Below are 22,530 nucleotides of genomic sequence, written 5' to 3' on the forward strand. Positions count from 1 at the left end.
AGGGCCTCTCATTACGACCCCTGCTGTGGCCAGTTTCTGTCGTCAGAGCCAGAACATGCTCCGGAGAATCGAAAGGCCAAAGAAAGGGTGGTCTGCTCATCCTGCCCCAATCCACTCACACAGACAGCCTCAGAAAGGCAGGACTGCCCACAAACATGCCGCCTACGGAACGGCCCGAGGAGGGAAGCAGCTGGGGAGACAAAAGGGCTGCTCCGGCATTCAGAAAGCCCCGGGTTTCTTCTTCAGCGTGGGGTGGCAGGAGTGACCCCCAGAGCAGGCGGTTCCACCAGCACCTTCTAGCTCTGATCCCAGGACACGGAGATGGTCAGTGGAGCAGCAGCAGCCCACAGCAGGAGCAGGGCTGGCCAGGCTGGGCAGCGGCCCTGGCCCCTCCTCACCCTCATCCCTGGTATGGGAACCACCGGCAGACAAGAGCACACCCAGAACTTTGATTTGGGCCTCGCCTCTTCCTCTGCAAGGGTGAACCACATACTGGAAGACAGATGAGCAAAGGAGCCAGATAAAAGATAAGCGGTGAAGGGCAGAGAAATTCCTGATGACAAATGAACCTTGGCTTCGGCTGGCCTGTCAGCTGGGAAGGCGGGGACGGGAGAGAAAACGGCTGTTTCCGCTCATATTTTTCCGCACGCTGATAAGGTTACAACAGGAGGATTCGATGACACTTGCTCACACCGGTGGCAGTGATAGCAGAGGTGATGAAAGGGCTGAGAGACCGCACGGTGTGAGGCACACGGTTTTGGCAACCTTTGCCCTTCCTTCCTCCAAGAAAGGTAGCAGAGGGCAACGGGAAAAACTGCTCAGGGTCAGAGAAATTAGGGTTCAAGTCCACCCCTCTTGGATCACCTAGCCATCCTGAGACGCCTTGTAACCTGTGAGAGCCGATGCAATCTGCAAACCGGGTGTCTCTCATAATGTTCCTGTGAAGAGCAAGTGAGGAAAAGGCTACAGAATAATCATCTCTGTGTCCATCACTGGATGAAGCTCTGTAAATACAGCACCACCGGATTTCCACCGGTCCCATCTAGTGCTTGGCAGAAAAGAGCTTCGGTAGACGTGATGTTATTTCCTGTGCTAAAAACGAGTACTGTGTCACACCCCAGGCTAGTGGTCGTTAGGCACACACCAACACTTATTAGTGTATTTCTGCCACGGTTCCAAATCTCTCTCACTTGGCCCCGCTTCCTCCCCGACCTCACTCTCATCATCCACCTCCATCAGGGACCAAGATCTTCCAGGGTCTTCACCAGTCTGGGTAGTACCCCAGGCCACAAAACAGCCCTAAGGCAGCTCTGCTTCCCCGGCGGGCAGTTCCAGGAGGGATGACCCAGCAGGGGGGCTTCTGCTGAAGTGGAGTGTGGAGGGTGTGGTGAGCCGCAGCCCAGCGGCAGTCCAGCGACGCTAATGTAAACAAGAAGTGTGACCTGGCTCTGTCACACATTTAGTCTGAGGATGACCCTGCACAGGAGACTGTGTGCTCTGGCCTGTGTCAGGGAGTTCAAAGCCATCTCAGGGGTCCTACTCCAGGCTTCTTGGCGATTAGCTCACTACCTGGGGCCAGAGGACCCGGGTGACCCGGATAGCTCTCAGGTGCCTCTTCGTCACTTGGCCCTGTACAATCCTGTTCCGGTGACACCCCACAAAACTCAAACAACATAAAAGGATCTTTAAACTAGAGGCCCTTTGACAGCTCTTTGCTCTTTTGAAAAACTCCTCTGCGTTTTCTAATCATTTTTGAACTGAACATGAAAAATGCAGATATTAAGAAAAGAGTTCTCAGTTCTCCCAGCTCGTCACGGCATGGAGCTGGCAGCCTCCCTCAGGCTCACGCCTCACTCCCTTTTACCACGAGGAGCCTTCTGAGAACTTCCACATGCACTGTCAAATTTGATATTCCCTTTAAAAAAAAACAAAACCCTGATGCGGTCAGTCAGTGAGCACTCAGGAGAAATCCTAAGGAGGGCGAGGAAAGAGGCCGTGCAGGGGTACAATTTCAAAAGCACATCAGTCTCCCCCCCCCCCCCCTCCGTGCTGGAACTCAAACTCAGGGCTACACGCATGCTCGGGAGGCATTCTGAGCTGCAGCCCTAGCTGAAAGCAAACAATCTTTTTAAAACTCAAATGAAATTGGCCCTACTCATGCTAGCAAAGATTCTCAAACCCCATTCTTTACACAGGCAAAAAAATGAAGGACCATCCGGCGGTCTTTAAGAGACTTTAAGACCCTTAGTTAATTAATAAAGGTCATTAATTCATCTGGGCTTAAGTAAGTGACACTTCATTTGTAAACAAAATCTGAGGCAGAGAGAGTGCATCCCCTTATTAGACACACGTCAATATAACTAGAGCCTCCAGTTACCCGCTGATATCCACTATGAATTTAGAACCCGTCAACATTAAAGGAAAATCACAACTCTCTCTCTCCTGTTATTAATGGCATTAAAATCACCTTTCATAAACGATGTCTGGGACAGGGGCAGGTCGTATGAGGAGTCAACAGTACTTTTGGAAGAGATGATTTATTAAAAAAAAACAAAACAACTTATCCTCTTGACTTTATTTATTTTCTTACAGTGATAAGAATCAGGCTAGTGCCTCATACATTTGAGCCACACTTCATTCTCCTTCCTTGTTACTTATAAAATGTCTCCTTTTACTTTTTTTTTTTTTTTTTTTTTTTTTTTTGGTTTTTCGAGACAGGGTTTCTCTGTGTAGCTTTGCGCCTTTCCTGGGACTCACTTGGTAGCCCAGGCTGGCCTCGAACTCACAGAGATCCGCCTGGCTCTGCCTCCCGAGTGCTGGGATTAAAGGCGTGCGCCACCACCGCCCGGCTCTCCTTTTACTTTTATTTACAGAAGTAAAATCTTTTATAAAATTCTTTAAAGTTTTAGTTCAATGTTCATAAGCAGGTGAATTTGTGTAATTTCTTATTGAAACTTTCTTCACCAATAAAGGCTGCTATCATCACATTGCTGGATGGCTTTATAAAGTCGCTCTTGTAGAGTCTAGGGCCAGTGACTTGGCTCGGTGAGCAAGGGCTCTTTATCTGGTGTGGGAGCTGACCCTGATCCTTGGGACCCATAGAAAGGGGAGAACCAACTCCTCATAGCTGTCCCTTGACCTCCACTGGAGCACCATGTCACTCACTCACCCCCCAACAGACACAATAGCAATAAATACGCTTTTTAAAGTCTTAAATCGCAATTCTCTTTTCTCTTACGAAGCTCCTAACTACGCAATAACTAACTCATCTGGTCCAAACAAAATTAATACCTTGCTATCACGGTACTTTCTATGACCACAGCAACTTCCTCCTTTTAGTCCATTACACAAACCCCCTATGTTAATACTCACCTACATTTACAGTATCTTTATCCAAAACAGCCTTTCTTTTCCTTTTTTAAAAAAAGACAAGGTGTAGGTATTATAACCCGGGTTCACTCTAAGCAAAGGTCAAATGTTATGATGATGGAAAAGAAAACTAAAATTTATTGAGCTCCCGTGTGCCAACTACCATGCTGGCTGCATAATCAGGGCTTAGTCATCTTGGGAATCGATGAGGTAAGGGTCATTGTCCTCATTTTACAAGTGAGGGATCTAAAGTTCTCGGGCATTCAGAACCGTGCCCGAGTGTCTCAGTTACTGGACGGCTCTACCTGCACAGAGGCTGACTCTGTAAGCCTGGCTCTTTCTATTGGACTGGTCACCTTTGACTGTTATGTGTGACTCCCCTGACCCTGGGAAGGAAGTATTCTGCGTATTGGGGCCTCTCACACTCAGAAGAACATGTAGCTTCTCTCACCACTCCAAACACCCGTAAGTCAACACGGCAAGTTCCTTACCTCTTCTGACTCTGGCAAAAGCTTAAGGATTTCTCGAAGTGTCTCTGCTCCATAATGCTCACTCTTTCCTTGGTGGATATCTTCTACGATGGACTGAGGAGACCTTGAGAAGACAAGGAACTGCATTTGCTGGAGTGCCAACAGGGACACAGCCTATGGCAATTAAAGCAAGCTCATCTCTCTGCCCTCTCTTCTGCAGGCTTCTTCCTGGTCCAGAGGCCCCACCAGCTCCCCTACTGGAAAGCACTCTAAGGTTCCTTTTTCCAGGAAACACCCCCAGGAATCCCAGGATGGCTGACAGCAGCACCCACCACAGGATCTTTGGGGGAAGATGAATGAAAGGAAACCTTTGCCTCATCAGAGGTCCCACCCTCACTGAGGCACTATGGACAATTAATGGGTGCTGGGGTGGGGGTCATTTTCCTCAGTGGTATAGACACTGATAAGCCACCCCTGTTCCTGTAAATAACCCCTCACTCATGTAAACAACCATAATTAAACTCAGTAGGTTAAAAAAAAAAAAAGACATCAAAGTCAAACAGGACTTGCTGAGGAGAGTAGTTTTGGGGATGGAGGAGGTGACGAGAGAGGGTAATGGGGAAGAAATGCCCTAAATTCTGTACACTTTCTTGACATACAGTCCCTCTGTGGACACTGCAGGGTATTCCTCCCTCACTTCAAGACTGTAAGCTCACAGCAAAGACAGACACGTGTAGACCCATGGAGCCACCCATCTAGGATGAACTTGAAGGAGTATGGAATGCCCCTAGCTCAGATTACAATCTGAACTTCAGCTCAGTCACACCCTCACAGCAAGGATATGCCTAAAATTCCAGACATGGAGCAAAAAAAAAATCTTACTTTTTAAACTGCTTAAGAAATATCCCAATGTTCATACTTCGTTTTGCATCCAGGACGGTAATCTGGAAAGAAACAGATGCATAAGACATTTTTAAATATAAATTAAAAACAGCTGAGCTGAAACGTGGTGGCCTACGCCTTTAATCCCAGCACCTGGAGGCAGAGGCAGGTGAATCTCTGTGAGTTCCAAGCCAGCCTGGTTTATATAGTGAGTTCTAGGACAGCCAATGCTCTGTAGAGAGAGAGAGAGAGACCCTGTATTGAAACACCAAAATAACTAAATAAAATAAAATAAAAACAGTTGGAAGAAACAAGAGAGTTAAAAACCTGTGCTGTGGGATATTTGTACACTGTGTGAAGATATAGTGCTGTGATTGGTTTAATAAAGAACTGAACACCCAATGGCTAGGCAGGAGGAATAGGTGGGACTTCTGGCCAGAGAGAGGAAGTTGGAGGAAATAATCGAAGCGCAGAGGAGAAGCCAGCCAGGCACAGAAGGAGTAGGACACACAGAACGGGACAGAGGTAAAGGCCACGTGGTAAAACATAGATTAATAAAAAATGCGTTAATTTAAGTTTTAAGAGCTAGTTAGGAACAAGCCGAAGCTATAGGCCGAGCTTTTATAATTAATAAGACGTCTCCATGTCATTATTTGGGAGCTGGCTGGCAGGATAGAGAAAGACTCGTTACAAACCTGTTAAAGTACAATACCAATGTACAAGGGAATGATTTCCAATATGTAAATCTGGTAACTGACACATGTCCTTAGTATAGTTTTATGAACATCTTACTGTATTTATTTCCTGAGCAGAAAGAATGACACATGCCACTGGGTGCGGTGGCACACACCCCTAATCCCAGCACTTAGAGGACGGAGGTAAGAGGAGGGTTCAAGGCTAGCCTAAGCTACGTCGTGAGCTGGAGACAAGCCTGGGCTACATGACAGTCTGTCTCAATCCTCCTCCCACAGGACCAAAAATAAATAAATAATAAAAATTTTAAGAGAATTCATGTTTGGACTCGGTAGTTCAGTAGTAGAGCGTTTATCCAGCATGCACAAGGCCCTGGGTTCTAGTCCCAGAACAACACACAAGACATAGGTTTATCATACCAGTATAGACAATCAAATAGATAACATTTTTAATGAAAAAAATTTTCTTTTCCATGTAGCCCATACTTAAAGGCCTAAGTGAATACATCAGCATCGCAGGAATCACAGGAGAGCTGAAATGGCCAAACAAAACCATGGCTCTGCCGAGGTTGGGTCCCAGTTCTCAGTCATAGACATAATCATCCATTTAGGAGAAAGGAAGTACCATAGCCACGGGCGGTGCACATCTGTGATCCTAACACTCAAAAGGTTGAGGCAGGAGGATCATCAGAAGTTCAAGGCCAGTCAGAGACTGTCTCAAAAAAAAGGATTCTACATTTTGTTTGCTCAGAAGTTTAAAAATTGTCTTTCACCAGGAAGTCTCAGATCCATATATTTATTTCCTCACTTTTCTGTCTCTGAGTTAAAAGGTCCATGTAATAATACAGTTTTACTGTGTAGACCAGGCTACTCACAAAATCCCAGAGATCTGCCTGCTGGGATTAAGCATGTGCACCACCATGTCTGGCATTATATAGCATCTTTTGACTTAGCAAATGCTGATAGAACTATTCTATTGTGCCATCCAAACCCAGATTGGACTGTAACAAGTTTTAAATGTTCAAAAGTAATAATTTGAGATCTTATTAAACTATAAATTACAACTTCTGGGGCCTTGCTGAGAAGTGATCTTTATCTCTGGAAATAAATATCCATGGTGGAGGATGGAAGGTAAGCTGAAATTACTGTCGTCTTTTCCACTTGTCTTTTGGTAAAGGGAGGCTGGATGAAATACAGACAGACAGAGATTCACTGAGAACAAAAGAGAATCAGGTTTCAGACCAAATTCTGCATCTCAGGGTCGCTTCAAATTTGTAAGCAACAAGCAAGACCGTTAATGTCACTTCCTGGCTATAAGGTTAAATTTTTACAAGGTATGGTTGCCTCCTTTTGAAGGCTAATCTCGAACAATCTCATTATTTACTAACCCATGGGTTTATTTGATGTTAACACAATCACCTGCCAGCCATAAAATAAGCTTCCAAGCTGAGAGGGCACCCTCCTTAACTGGAATCCTACCCAGGGGCTGCGGTTCAAGTTCAGTGGGAAGGAAGAGAAAAAAAAAAATGAGAACTAAGCCTGTGAACCCTATCACTCTAAGGGGGAAAGCTCCTACTGGAATGAGGAATCTCAATTTATTAAGGCAGAAAACTGCTTATTAAAACTTGTAAATTAAAAGGCCACAAGTACGAACATGTACCCTGATACAGTGGTGTCCGTGTCTACCTAGAATGGAAACAAACCTGTTGGATAATTCTCTCACGAAATTGCCACCTCTTGCCGTGTTTCACCCTGGGCTGCGGCATCCTTCCTCCCCTGCACTTCCAGCTCCACCCTCATCCTGTTCACCCCTCCACCCTCTGGGGCTCTGTATACTTGGCACAGGTCCATAGCCACCACTGCTGGAAGAGCAAGGGGAGAAATTACTCTTATTATCCTTATTTGACAGATAAGGAAACTGCACCTCAGAGATGTCATTTTGTGGCTTTCCCAAAGCAGTGTTGGAACAGAATGTCAGCCTGGTTCTCTCTCTGATTCCTCGCCCCTCGGGTTCCTGTGAGCTTAGCGCTGGTGGGTCTCCCATGGAATCAATAAATGTAGCCCCCCCCCCATACACCAAGGTGGGGAGGTCCCTCCATAAATGTGGACAGGCCTGTGAAAAGCAGCCAATCACAGTGTCTGGCCAAGTCTAGGGGCACCCCTGGAGTTGTTAGTGTGGGATGCCTGGTGACATCACGTTCTCACCAGGCAGACCAGCAGCCTCCAGGAGCCTAAGCCACCCCAGAGAGGCAGCCAACACGCTCCATTCAAGGGCGGCTCTAGCCTCTAGATGTGCCCACAGCCCAAACAGTTTCTGGAATTGGTCACAGTCAGCCGGTCTCTAAGGAAAAGCCTGGGCTGGTCATGACCGATCAGCTTACCAAGAAAACAAAGGCCAGCCCTTCACCCAAACAAGGAACAAGAGACAAAAGATAACACTTGAGGACAGCGCCTGCTCTCGGGCACCCTGGGCTTACCCGGTGCCCGATTCTGCTGCCTTATCAAACAGGATCCTTATAACAGTTATAAAGGTGTTTGTTAAAGCCCTTCAAAGAGGGTTATCACGGCCCATGTAAGGAGCTTATCTCACTTCCCAAACTCGGGCTTCCACCGAGCTAGTGTTTCAGCTTCAGAGCTCTTTAGGACTGGCCGGTGGTGTGCTGGAGACACACACACACACACACACACACACACACACACACACACACACACACACACAGTGGCACTTGGAAGAGATCCCAGTGGGCTGCAAAAGCTAAGTCAGAGGAGACAAGCTACTAGAAGCTAGGGATGTGCCAATCCAGCCATGAAGGCCCTGCCATCTCTCCCTCCAGCTCCGTCTCACCTGCATGCGATACGTCAGGTCCCCCCCAACCCCCTTCTCTCAGATAGGCCTAGAACCCAAAGTCCAGCGTGTCATGCAAGACAAGGGCCCTACCACGATGCTAAACCCCCAGCCCACAATTCTTGCGCCTTTCCTTAGCATCAGTCTTTTATAAAGCCCCACCTCCTGTATCCTTCACAGGAAGAAGAAACTTGTTAAAATTGTAGGAAACCGTGTATAATGTTTAGCATCGTGACCATTTCTAGGTGTACAACTCAATAGCACTATGTGTACCCACATGGTATCTATGATGCCATCCAGCTCCAAAGTGTTCACATCTTGCAAGACCAAAGCCCTGAACCCACTAAAAAGTAGCTGCCTGTTACCACATCTTGCCCTAGCCAATGACCCTGGCTGGTACTTTCTATTGCCATGAGTTTTTCCATCCTCTTTTTCTGTTTTTTAAGTGTGTGTGTGTGTGTGTGTGTGTGTGTGTGTGTGTGTGTGTGTGTGTGTATGTGTCTATGTACACTGGTTCGCACACATGTATGTGTGGGCCAGAAGACAACTGCCTGAGTCATCCTTAGGAACACTGTTCACCTCCTTGGAGACAGGGTCTGTCACTGGTCTAGCGCTCACCAGTTAGGCTAGATCAGCAGGCCAGTGAGCCCCAGGGATCCAACTGTCTCCACCGCCCACGTGTTAGGATTACGAGCGTGCACTGCCACACTCAGCATTTTCCTGGGAGTCCCAGGCCCTCATGCTTTTGGGGCAAGCACTTTGCTGACTGACTTACCTCTCTAGCCCTTTGGGTACCTCTATATAGGCAGAATCAGAATTCCCCTGTGTGGTGGGCTTATTTCATTTAGCATGTTTTCAAGATGGAAGAAAAAAAAAAAAACTTTCAGTCACTTGGTGTGTTTCCTTGGTGGTGTGTTTTGGGTTTTGTGGTTTGGGTTTTTGGTTTCCCGGTGCCAGTGGTGAAGCCTGCCCTTAGCGTCGCTAAGCAAGCTCTCTACCATTGAGCCAAGTCTCAACCCTTTAAACCACTTTCATTTGGGACATCCTTACATGTGCCAGTCACCTGACACAGTGACTATTTCCACCCCACTCAAAACTGAAAAGCAAAACTATTTTAAACCTCCCTCCTTTCAGTACAGGCTCACTTCACTGTACTGACAGCTTTTCACTGTTTCAGTTCTGGTTGGCTATCTATTGGAACCTCTTATTTTACGAGAGGGGGGGGAAAAAAGAAAAAAGAAAGCGAGAAACCTGAAATACACATATTGTTTTAATCTATAAACTCTATCTCAGTCTACAGTTGTTGAGTGTGAGCCGTTCCCAGAATCTCAGAACATACTGGGAATGTAATCATGACTACAGGGGAATGCTGGTTCTCAAATGAGGGCGTGGGAGGATGAAGCAGCATTGCTCATGGATCTAGAAAGAGCCATCGTTCTCGCAGCCTCCCTCCCCACTCCTGACTCCTCCCTCCTCTTCCCTCTTCTCTCACTCCCATTCTCTTCTTTCAGCTCATTGTCTACACTGTGTCAACATTCACTCACTGTCACACCACGGTGAACTGAACGACAGCTGGTGAGCTCCAGCTCTGATCTGTCCTCGCCTAGGACGATGGACCCTTTGCACTGGGCCATTCTGCTTGTTTTAGTTCTCCATTTGTTTTCTTTGGAGTTCACCAACTTGGTAAACCATGTTCTTATCCTTAAGGGTCACTCAAGGCCAGGCACTGATGGCACACGCCTTTAATCTCTGTGAGTTCGAGGCCAGCCTGGTCTACAGTTCGAGATCCAGGACAGGCAACAAAACTACACAGAGAAACCCTGTCTCGAAACCTCCCCCTGCCCCCCCCCCCCTGCCAAAGTCACTCAAGGGGGCTAAAGAGCTGGCTCAGTGGTTAAGAGAACTTACTGCTCTAACCGAGGCCCCAGGTTCCATTCCTAGCCCCCACATGGTAGCTCACAACCACTTGTAACTCCAGTTCTAGAGATCTGAATCCCTTTTCTGGCTTCTGAGTGCTCCTGCACGTATGTGGTGCACATCCAGACAAGCAAACACATACAATAAATTAAACATTAAAAATAAAGTTTTTTTTTTAAGAACTGCTCAAATTATAAAGGGAGACAAAAAGCCAACTAACATGAGCATTGGGAGACAGAGACTCAACTAACAGCAGTGTTGAGAACTCAGGACATCTGTAATGGATGGACAGGAACTGGGCAACTCCTCAGGGATGGCATCAGTGAACTGTGAAGTGAAATCTGAGCTGAACCTTTTATTAGGAGCCCAGTATATATCAGTGTATCTCCAATTGCTTTATTACAGCTTAATTACTATGACACCATCACATCTGTGATCTCCCAAGTTAATTTTTAGTAACAAGCACACAAGGATGGTAGCATTTCATAACCTCCTTCCCCCAATTCACTATTTTAAGTGCTGCTCTTTCTATGCCTGCCATTCCCAAACCAACATCTTCCCTACCCTCCAGCAAATTCCTCCTCTGGAGCACAATGGAACTTTCTAGTAATGCTCCATAAGCCCTTTAAAATGAAAGCCAATCCTATAATATCAGGCTATTTCTATGTGAGGTTATATGACAAGGGACCCAACCCGCTCCTCCTCCGCACGTCTGAACCTCCAGAATTATGGCCTGTTGTGATGTGCTAGTGTCCCGTGTCTGGGCTCGGGAGCAGGCCCTCCGAGGAACACACTGCTCAGCATTTTCTCCAGGGCACCCGGACAGAGGGTGAGGACTATTGCTTTGACCCTGGACTCCACTCACTGCAGGGTGAGCTGGAAGATTGATTTATGGCTGATCTTTGTCAGAGAGTAACCCTGCTGAACCAGTCAGGAAAGAAAATGGCACACACCAGCTTATTTCCAGTCATGTTGAAGGTAATGTAAGAAATTGAAGATGATCCTCAGTGATCTCTTAGGTGACAACATCAGCTAGCATGAACTTAGAAGAACCAATCTAAACTCCCTGTTCCTGCATAGTGAGGAGCTGAAGGGGTTGGATCATCTCTTGGCACTTGGCCATGTTAACTTTAACGTGCTGTCTCTTAGAGTCGGACCCATGAGACTCAAAAGCACTATCTCTGCACCTCACGTTCACAGCAGCATCATTCACCAGCAGTAGAAGTATCACAGCTATCCAAGGAGGGAGGGATTTATAACAAGATGCGATATGAGTATACAATGGGATAAATATTACATGGACTTGATTCTGACGCATTCATACTCTAGCTTAGATGAACCTGGAGGACACCAGGTTAAGAGACACAAGTCAGTCATGAAAAAGACAAAATGCTACACGATTCTACTTCTGTGAGGTACCCGGAGCAGTAAAATTCACGGAGACAGAAAGAAAAATGGAGCTGGCAAGGGCCAGGGGGAGGAGGGCTGAGAAGTCCTTGTTTAACGGTATGCAGCTCGGGTTTGTAGGGGGGAAGGGTTTTGGAGATGAACCGTGGTGTCAGCACCACACTATGGATGCACTCGATACCATTCAACTAACAGTTAAGGCAGTAAATTTTATATGTAATTTACAACGAAATGCATACTTTTAGGGCTCAGGGTTCAGCTCGATATTAGAATGATTGCCTCACAAACGCAATGCTCTGGATCCCATTCGCAGCATCTAAACACTAACAACAAAATCAGGGGCTGGAGAGAGAGCTCAGTGGTTAAGGATACTTGCTGCTTATATAGAGGACCTGGGTTTGGGGAACGCACATAGCGGCTCACAACCATCGGTTAACTCCAGTTTATTCCAATGCCTTCTTCCAAGGGCACTACAGACACATGGTACACAGACACACATGTAAGCAAAATCCTCATACACATGAAAATCAAATAAATAAATCTACAAAATTAAACATACTTCTTTCAAGTGGGTAAAGTGTTTGCGAAATAAGCCTGATGACCTCCCGATATCCATTATTTGGATCGGTTCCTCAGAACCCACACAAAAACCATACTGCAGTAGCACAAGTTTCCAAGCCCAGCACTCCTGCGTGAAGGCGGGATGCAGAGGCAAGAAAATCTCTGGAAGCTTCTGGGGCCAGCTGTCCTGGTATTGAGTTGTGGTGAAACAACCAGAGAGACCCTGTCTCACAGGAGATGAAAGGTAAGGACCAACAGAGAAGTCTGATCTCCACCCACGCACTAGGGCATGCGAGCACCCCTCAATTCAAATGAACAGGCACACACACGCACACACAATTTAAAAATAACTCCTTTGAAAAGGAAGTTAAAGAAAAAAATATAAATGTCTATGACGTAGGCCGCAGGGACAGAAGAAGGTGGACAGCAAGACGTTTGCTCCTGCACTTTGGATCTGGCTTGGAAATGGACTGTTCTGTTCCTGCCATGACTGAGAATGGCTCACAACACTGCTTCATGCTTCCTCTCTCAGGGGCTCATCTACCCTGCTCTTGGCCTCTCAAGTGGAAAGCAGTAAGTCGCCCTTAACACCTTGAAATTTCCCAAGTTCCTAGCGGAGGTCTCTTCTCTCAGCTGAGGGCGGCCCTCCCCAGGGGCACGCTAAGCCGAACCCCTTCTGTTCCAGGTGCTTCTCTGGGACAGATGACCCCCCGGTCCACACACACCTGTCCCGTCACCTCAGCAGGGAGAACCAGGAGACAAGGGCGAGACGTGACCAGCTGTGCAAAGAGGCACTTCTGTTGGGAGCTGGGCCAAGACCAGGGCACTAAGGAAATGACTCCTTCGTCCCTTCCAATACCGAAAGGGCAGCTGACCAAATGAAGGGCAGACAGAAAAGCCTGTGATCGGTACTGACGACACCACAGCCTCTGATGACTGACTTTACCGACTCACTTCACAGTTTATTAGACACAACAACCCTGCTTCCTCCCTGTATTTTATAAGAATGCTCTCAGCAATTTCAGGGGGATCGTACAACCATCTTAAAGGACCTCAGGGCCTGGTAGAAGGAGTTAACGTGTTGCTAAGCCATGAAGAGAAAAGAGGTCAACACTGTTGGCTCAAGAATTCAATAATGCATGGAGCGAATACTTCACCCCAGGGCCCCGCCCACTTTCTTATCTAGGCAGCCCCATCGATGACCTATTTTCTCCGCTCCTTTACAACAGATTTAAAGCAAAGGATTTATATTGAGTTGTAGATGTGTTTGGTAATTTAACAGCTGTTTCCTCCTTCAAAGAAACACATTTAGTATTAACTGGAAACATGCTTCTTATAAAAACTGTCTCAAAATAGCTTGATACGTTGGCTCTTTAGAAATCCGTCTCCACAAAGGCCATAACTTAATTCAGAGCTCGGAGGCATGGGGGCCTTCTGAAAACACATGCCGCGGGCACTATGAGGACTCCCAAGGCAGTCTAGTAGTTACGTCACTTAACACAAGGCATTTGCTCCCAGATGGCCCCAGCTCATCCCAGATAGCTGAACTCTCGAGCCCAGCCTTCCATCCCAGGCTTCTCTCCCTGAGAAAACTACAGCACATTTGCTAGCAACAGGGTGGTGCTGAGAGGCCCGAGCCCAGCAGCCCCAACTCATGTGTTCTCTGTATGAGGTCATAATCCATGGGGATGCCTGGGAGGATCCTGTGCGCGCACTCCCTACACTTCTGTTGCTCAGCTCCAACTCATCGTGTGAGCCTTTCCTGTGGTTTTCACAGCACATCTTAGCTTGCATGCTCTCATTTCTCCGTGAAATCTCCCAAATTATCTGAAACACGCAACTCCAATACAGAGCAACACGGCCACCGGCCTCTGCCCCCTCCCCACCCTCAAGTTCCTTTCTCACCTCTTCCCGGGCATCCCTGAAGGATGAGTTCAAAGCTCCTCCTCTCCTGGGAAGAGAAGCCTTGGAGGTGTCTTCTTGCTGCCCAAAAAGCTCCTCAATGGTCTTCTTGTCGATCTGGTAGTGGTGCTGCTGCTTGGCTGCTAAGGTCCAGATGTTGGTCTTGCCACGAACTTGCTCCTCTGGAATGGTTTTCCAGAAAAAGCTTCGCATCCGTTTCTTCTTACCCAGGGAGCTGTAGCCATTCACGTGAGAAACTGGGGGTAGTCCGGGGGGAGGAGGGGGGATAAGAGGTCCCCCAGGAAGTGGGGGTGGCAGAGGAGGAGGTGGGGAGGGGAGGAAGCCCTCCCCTGAATGTGGACAAGGTGGAGGTGGAGGCGGTGGAGGAGGAGGAGGAGATGCAGAGGGTGACGTCTGCCCAGCCATGAATGCAGCTGCCGTGGCAAGAGTCCCATTTTCTTTATCGCTGGCCAGGGAGACACAATTCATAACATGCATAGTACTGTTGCCTTCTAAGGAGCTAATTCCTTGACCTTGGAGAAGCAGACACAAACATCAAACTCCAGTCGTACTTCTTGGCCCACGAGTCTGCTGCCAGAAGAGAAGACAACTGTGCCTCATGTCAGCTTTCTGACCTGTGAAGACCGAGCAAGTTTAAAGTCAGTGCTGGAAAAGGTTTGCCCACTAGCCTTTCCCTCTCAGAGGCCAGGGTAGGCTGGCCCACAATGGGCAGATATCGAGGTCAAGAGGATATCTCAAAGCACACTGGAATGAACACATACTTTTCTAAATCCAAACCACATCTTGCTACTGGGAAAAACTGCCAACGAATCAGCAATAAAGCCAATTTGGAAATCTCCCATTAATCAATGAAACACGTACGTACGTAACCAGCGCCCGCTATAAGACCAGGAGCGTTTCCTTTATGAATAAACTGCTTGTGTTCCAAGAGGTTCCTTCCTCTCTTGGACGATGGATCCCAGCCCTTGGGGAAACTGCCCAAATTGCTGAAGGGTTAGGTGCTTGGTGCCTACTGAGTGACCCTGCCTTTTTCCAGTCTGGACATGTTCTCTCCAATCACTGGGTCAAAAGGCATTTTCCATGTTGAAGGGAGCAGGTGGGGCACTTAAGACAATAATGGCCCAGCTTGTTTCCCTGGAGCCAGGGTCACCATGTTCCCGTTCCATGGGGTGATGTAGATCCCCCAACTGGAGAAAAGTGTGCCAGGCATATTACATCATCTCACTAGACTTCCATTTTCTCCTCTCTAGAGTTACAGTACATTAAATAACTCCTATCACCCCTTCGAATGCTGTGATCTTAGATTCTGGAAAAACCACTCTTCAGAGACCCTAAACTTGTCACCTGCCTTTTCTGCTGCCATGACACCCTTACAAAGAGGAGATGCGCAAGGGCACACTGCCCTATCAACTCCGCCACATGTCTAGCCCTTATCAATACAACTCACTTATCTTGGAGACCTGCATTTTTATGGACCTACAGATGTTTGGTTTTGGCTTTATACTGAATTCGAAACAGGGTCAAAATCACTACATTTCTCACAAGGAGGCAGGTGAGTGGGGTGAAGAGGTGAAGAGGGAGCTTTTTACAAGACTTTTCTGGCTGTAATTATCAGCTTATGTCATCACTGTGAGAGCCTTGACTTGCAGACACAAGCGGCTCACACAACACTGGGTTACACAGAACTAAACCGTCTGCTGTCACTAGTTCAGACGTTATGAGACCTTGTACATACAACCACATATAGTAGGCGGGACTTCCCGGGGAGCGAGAGTGGAGTCTAGAAACATTGTCCCTTCAGAGCCCAGCTCTGCAACTTCCTTGACCTGCAATCTGAGCAGAGGTGGATGACCTCACCTACATTTCAGCATTTTTCATCTATGAAATCCGAGAATACCTTTCCCACTGGCTTGTGTAAGAAAAATGCGCTAATTCAGGAATGTAGTTAACTATTTCTAATAATAATTGTTCGCGTGCACTATTTCCATTTATCCTCACAGATAATTCATTTGCTTTAAAAACATGTCGGGGGAAGGGCTCTGGATAGATGGCTCAGTGGTTAAGAGTGAGCACTGCTCTTGCAAGGGACCCAGCACCCATGTCAGGTGGCTCCCAACCACCTGTAACTCCAGCTCCAGGGGATCTGACACTTGGGCCTCCAAAGGCTACCTGCACTCAAGTACACATACTCATGCACATACATGCACATATGTGCACTAATACGTACATATACACAGTTAAAAATAATAATAAATCTGAAAAAAACATGTCTTGGTTTTATAGGTGAAATGCCAAAAGTCCTGGCTGCTAGAAATATGTGTAATATCTTCACTTTGCTACCAGAGTTTGTAAATAGTGAGATTTTTTCCCCCCTCTCTTTAATACTCAGTGGCCACATGTTAAGCTGTTGTCTCTGTTATGGGATAAATGCATTTATGAAAGATTTAACTGTCTGAGGTTTGTTTATTTGTTTGTTATTTGTGAGCTGGGGATTGAGCCCCGGCCCCTTTGCATGCCAACCAGGCAGCCCTCCATTAGCTGCTGAGCTTATAGCTCTTTCTTTCTTACTTCGGAGCTGGGCATTAAACCCACACGCTAAGGATGTGTTCTACCACTAAGCTACAAGTTCAGTCCCGGACAATTTAAGTACTGAATAGAAAACGACATTCCCAATTATTAATTTGATGAATAAAAAAATCACTTCCATGATTTCAGTGGTATCAGTGTATTCCGCTGTCACCACTGGGCAGCATCTAAGTAATCCATATGTATCTAAGCTGATTTCTGGTTCACTAGAGATGGAACTGGCTTTTAGAAGGAGTTTTCATAATTACCATTAGGGGCATAACTAGGCTGTCTTCATACTTGGCACCCCTAAAGCGATCATGACTCATTGTCAATTACAGTTTATAGTTACATTTGAACTCCTCTTTTTTCAAGACTGTACAGGTCATCCTGGCAGTTTATTCTTACATATTTTATTTTATATACTTTCTATGCATAAAATAACCCTTAAAAAGCTGCTAATTCTCCAACTCACTTCCAGGTCCATACATACTGATGTACTTATATATCATCTCACCCCACCCCCACGCCAGCGCTGGGGATTGAACACAGAAGCTTCACGCACTCCAGGCAAGTCCTCTACCCCAAGGCCCTGAATTGGATCCCCAGCACTGAGGGGCTAGGGGAGGGGGTAAGTTAAAACACTGATCTAGGAAGTGATAATTCATTCTGCATCAGTTAAGTATACTTAAAGGTGTAGTGTTAAACTCCTCAGCGCATTATGTAGAAACACTAAGTGTGCCGAGGTTGAATACTCAAAGGCAGTGTGACATCATCAATCACTGTCTTCTGACATCTACACCCCAAAGGACGAAGACTTTCTGAGTACTGTGCTGTGCACAGCCCAAGTACCGGATAAAAACTGGCAGTAGTTAAAAAGTGCCACACATGAACTGTGCGTTGATACAACTCTGTAACTACTTCCCACCCTGAGGGAAGAACGTCATTTTAAGAAGTTAGAGGAACAAAGGGAAATGTACCATACGGTCCCTGGTCCCTTTATTTGGCAACCCCCCACAACACTCAAAGATCTTAGCTCCCAACAGCATCAACTGAGTCAGTTCACTGGTGATGATTAGCTACATGCTCATGCTTTTATGCCGTTACTTCATCGTGCGTCCCTACTACTGACCCTGGGCAGGGTCTCCAATGCTCCAGAGGTGACAGGAACAGGAAGGCACAGATAGCGTTCCGACTCCTTCCAGTCACATGTGGCATTAAAATAGAGGATGCACAATAGTCCATCATACTGTCCACAGCAGAGATGACACTGGCCACTCTCAAGGACGCCGGGAGAAACACGGGTGATGCAAACACCCTGACAGATGACCCCCCTTGCCTGTTTCTCACAGTTGGTGGCAGGGACAATGGGGTCAGCCCTGGTTCTGTCTGGGAATCATCAAGTATCCCATCAATCTCCCCAAGACAAACAGAGGCAGGCTTGTATTTAACATCTCCCCAACAAGGGGACCTCAGCAGCGGGGAGGAAGCTGTTAAATGCAGGACTGTCACAAATAGGCTCTCTGAAGACAGAACCCATCTCCAAGCCCTCGGAGTGATAACCATGGCCCATCAGAGGTGGGGGGTGCTGTCCCTCTCTCTGGAGGGGATGTTGCTCAGTTGAGCACCGTTTAACTTGGATTTCAGTATTTCGGATTTCACCTAAGCATAGGATCAGCCTGCACACAGGATTAGAATAATAATGTTCCTAAGAGTTCCTAGAAGAGCTGTCTGGCTCCTGCCTAACTGCTAACCAGGGTCTTCCTCTAGACTGCTCTGCTCAACAATAATAAAAGACACAGAGCCAGATGACTTTCCTCTTCCATCCCGACATGTGTCACAGATGAGGCCTGGGTTGGAAGTGCAGGCGGGACGGTACACCTGATGAACTGAGGAAAAGACTGAGCTACACAGTATTCTTAGTTGGGAAAAGAGGGACGGGGCTGGGGAAAGTTCCCGCCTTTCTAAAATATTATTCCCTTCTTTCTCCTCACTCCTTAAGGAACATTCCTCCACCTCGACCTGTCTTTTCAAACCCTTTCTTGATTAAGAAATAGACAGTCAGTTTGCGAGCAACACAGCCTGACTTGGCACTTTAGCCGGCAGCGAGAATCCATGACGGCAGGTTTAATCTGTCACATCACATAAACAAACATTCACAGCTGCGAGAGAACGCCAGTTTCTGAACGCACGTTTTCAGTTCCTTCTCTCCCGGTCCCCAAGCCAGGGAGAATAGGCCCGGGAGTGCCAAAGGATGCTCCTGGAGGGACAGACGCTCCAGAACGGCAACTGGGGACCAGACAGAGTGTCCGCGGAGGGCCCAACTCAAGGCAGAATTTCTTTACACTCTAGCTCCAGGTCTTTATGAAAGCCGCCCGGACCAGGGCAGGGAGGGAGCAGCCAGGACACGCTATCTTTCCAGGCAAGACGAGCAGTTACCTCCCAAGTCTTTGCCCACCACCTCCTTTGGTCTCTAGTACAGCGCTCTGACGGATCCACTCACCAAAGGGCCCCCCAGGCTCCGCCGGCTCCCGCTGCGCTTAGCCCGAGTCCCCGAAGGCCACCAAGTGTCCAGCAGCCGCGCAGCCTAGGATCCCAGGACAGCAGGCGGGCTCCGAGTGGGCGGTCCCTGGGCCGCGCTCGCCCACAGGCCGCCTTATCTGGGCCGGGAAGGCGCGCGTCGCGGCGGAGAGACGCCCACACGCGCCGCGCAGGCTCCCCGGCTGGGACAGTAAGAACAGCCTTCTTGAGAAGGGTTCGACCCTACGCTGCCAGGAGGGCCCGGGACGTCCCAGTCCCGGATCAGCTCAGGGGCCATTGGAGTGTCCGCGCTAGCTGCGTTCTACCCCTATGGGTTCCGCCAGTGCCGACCCGACCCGGAGTGGTTCGCCCTGTCCCGGTGTCCCCGCCGACTTCGGGCGCCCGGTCCACTGCGGAGCCCGTGTTTCTAGGATCGGTGGTCGCCAGCCGCTTGGACTACCGCTGCGGCGACCCCGTGTGGTCCCCAGCGCGGGCTCCGAGGAGAAGGGCTCACGGCCGCACTGCGGCTCTACACCAAGGGAGAGGGGATGAGCCCGCGACAGAAACGCGAAAAGGAGTCTCGGGCTGGAGGTGGAGATCCGGCACACGCAGGGACCGGGGATGACTGCCAGCCCGCTGCTTCTTCCCTACTCTTCCACAGTCGCGGGCGCCACTTCGGACGTCAACTTCCAGGGAGGTGTGCAGGCGTGGGAAGCCCCACACCACGGTGGCCGGGGCGAGTCCTCGCTAAGAGGGGCTCCTGCGACCTGCGCGACCCGCGTAGGTGCCCAGAAAGCTAACCGAACCCCCGAAGTCCCACCCACCGGTAGCGCCGCAACCGAGCTCCGGGGTCCAATGCGGGGCCAGCCCGGCGCGTGTGCGCCTCGGGGCACAGGGCCTGAGCTCACAGACCAGGTCCCCCGAGTGGGGTGCGGAGCTCGCGCTTCCCCGCATCCTCCCCGCGCCGCCGCTCTGCCCGGCATCCCCCCCCAAGCCAGCCCCGCAGCCCGGGCTCCGGCTCCAGTCCCGCACTCACCGCGCCCGCGCTCCCGGCGCCCGCGCAGCCTCCGCCCGCTGTCCCGGCGCCGCCGTCTCTCCGCAGGACTGCAGGCCAGGGACCGCGAGGGGGCAGGGCGGTGCGGAGGGGCGGGGCCGCTGCAGGTAACAATGCTGCCTACCCGGCTGCTCCTCGAGCCGGCCGCAAAGGGCAGCACGCCCTTTCCTGCTCGGCTGCCGCCTCCCTCGCTCCCCCTTCCACCCGAACAGCACCGCCACCGTGCTCGCCCTAGCCAGCTCCGGGCTCCCGAGACTCGAAAGCCGCCGCCCAGCACGCGGCTCCTGGCACCTGAAGCCCGGCGCGGGGCTGGGCGGGCAACCACAGAGGGAGGTGGAAATTGCCGCAGGGCGAAGATGAGTCCTGGTGTCCTAGTGGAACGAGGGAGCGAGGGGGAGGCGCCACGTTCGCTCCTGAGCAGGTCACCGCCTTCCACAAAGGAACCTCTGCGGCAGTCTGCTGGACACCCTCCCCTGCGCACACGCATGAACACCCCACACACATTCGTGGGCACGCACGCACCTTCGCACACATTCACACACCTCCGCGCGGAGCACGCTCCGCTCCACCATAGCTTCTGCCCCGAGCATTGGGCAGCGATAGTAGAGTTCCCTGGCGGTCCAGAGCAATCTGGAGATCAGGTCCTCTGTGCCGCAGGCCAAATTGTTTCTTCTCCCTCCCCCACTTCTTACCCCTCCCCTCCCCAACTCTTCTTTTCCCTCCCCTCCCCTCCGTTCCCTTCCCCCTCCTTTCCATTCCCTCTCCTTTATGTTCCTTTTTCTCAATGATGGTAACAAACTTTTCAGCTTTATTAAAGAAAAAAAAAAAGTATGGCAGATCTGGCTGAATGAAGGAGCTCTGTCTGGGAACTGGGAAGAGCCCGCCCACTCATTGAAGGAAACAGGGAAGTCAGTCTAATCGCAATTTTTTTTTTTTTTTTCAAAGTAACTTGCGACGACGCCAGGCAGAGAGAAGTTGAGCAGTCAAAGAAAACTTATCCTGGACAAACCGGCTGCTGGCACCTCAGCTGCCCGGGCGGGAAGCGCCCTCTGCGGGAATGAAGTCATCCTACCCTTTTCTGGGTGCGCCCAGATAACCGAACAGAGCTTTCCCAAGCTCTAGGGTCTGACCAGGTCCTCAGCTCCTGGACTCCGCGACATAATTAATTCCTCACCTCCTAACGCGAGTCTTGTATAGGAGAAGAGAAAGTACTAGCTCCAATCAGCCAACTAGCTAGACTCCAAAACAGTGCCTGCCTATTTCTTGATGGTTCTTTGGCCATTGATTATATATACATGATTCACGAACACTGAAAATATCCAGGCTGGTCTCGGGCTAGGAACCCATGTCAGTCAAAATGAATATTGATTGCTACCCAGGTAAAAGAGGAGTAACAAGTGTTAAGTGTGAGCTGCGAGATGGTGTCCTTTTCCCTTTTTATTTGACTTTTTTTTTTTTTTTGCAATAGTCTCTATATGTAGCCCTGGCTGACCTTGAACTTGCTCTGTAGACCAGGCTGCCCTCCAACTCACAGAGATCTGCAGGGGTCACCAGGCCAGCCCCCTTTCCCCTCAGAGGCCAGGCTGCTTGCTCTCTTCCCTGTTGCTCCAAGCCCTGTGAGTCTGTGTGACCTCTCATTGTAGGGAGCATGTGCTCATAGACCAGCCCCTTTCTGCTCCTGCCTGCGGTCCCACTGCTCCAGAAGCTGAGGCAAGGGGATAGCTTGAGCCTGAGTTCGTGAATTTGAAACCAGCCTGTGCAACATGGTGGGATCTCCGAACACAAGAAAAGAGCCTCTTCAGAGGAGTCAAGCCCAGTGGCCCATCCTCTTCCCTTCAGCCTTTGATCTGCAGCTTGGTTCTGGCCCATGGGCCTTCCCTCTGCCTCTGTAGCCTCCCTGGTGACCCTTCTTTTCCTCTAAGTACAGTCACAAGGCTCTTACAACCCTTGATCTCCTATTGTCCATTATAATCCCATGGGAATCGTTTCTGACTTTAATCTGGATGCCTTTTTGAAAGAAAAGCAATAAAAGTGAATAAACATGGCCTTAGGTTCCCATCCTTGGAAAGGGCCCAGGAAAATGAGAGCCGATTGTCTTCAGTTATGCCAGGGACTCAAATCCACATCCGACTGGTGGTGTCACAAGTCCAGATTCAATGCCTGGAAGTCAACTCACCTTCCCTTAAACCAGCACTTTTTTCCCTCGGTCCTTTCCAGAACAGCGGGCTGTGGAAGTTGAAGCCCTAGCTTTGGTGGTTTGCTTAGGCCGCTGCCACCATACTAACTCTAACTACTAAGATGATCTGGCTATTCATCTACTGTCTA

At 49.0% G+C, this 22,530-nt stretch overlaps 1 protein-coding gene across 2 annotated transcripts in view; it reads right to left on the bottom strand.

The window, feature by feature from the left end:
- Fhdc1 (FH2 domain containing 1) overlaps nt 1-21,091 on the bottom strand; it is a 39,343-nt gene extending 18,252 nt beyond the window's left edge. Inside the window, exons 1-4 of one of the 2 annotated variants that reach the window (XM_052731011.1) lie at nt 20,188-21,091; nt 14,049-14,680; nt 4,722-4,783; nt 3,861-3,963 (exon numbers count right to left, since the gene is read on the bottom strand). In XM_052731011.1, the coding sequence (XP_052586971.1) occupies nt 3,861-3,963; nt 4,722-4,783; nt 14,049-14,543 (660 nt within the window). In that variant the 5' untranslated portion in view covers nt 14,544-14,680; nt 20,188-21,091. Of the gene's footprint in view, nt 1-3,860; nt 3,964-4,721; nt 4,784-14,048; nt 14,681-19,134; nt 19,246-20,187 lie in introns of those variants that run through there. The other variant, XM_052731010.1, reaches the window with a different exon arrangement.
- Between the last annotated feature and the right edge of the window lie 1,439 nt (nt 21,092-22,530).

This window comes from Peromyscus californicus, unplaced genomic scaffold (assembly GCF_007827085.1).
Source record: "Peromyscus californicus insignis strain IS unplaced genomic scaffold, ASM782708v3 Scaffold_9__1_contigs__length_137607984, whole genome shotgun sequence".
Lineage (NCBI taxonomy): Eukaryota > Metazoa > Chordata > Mammalia > Rodentia > Cricetidae > Peromyscus > Peromyscus californicus.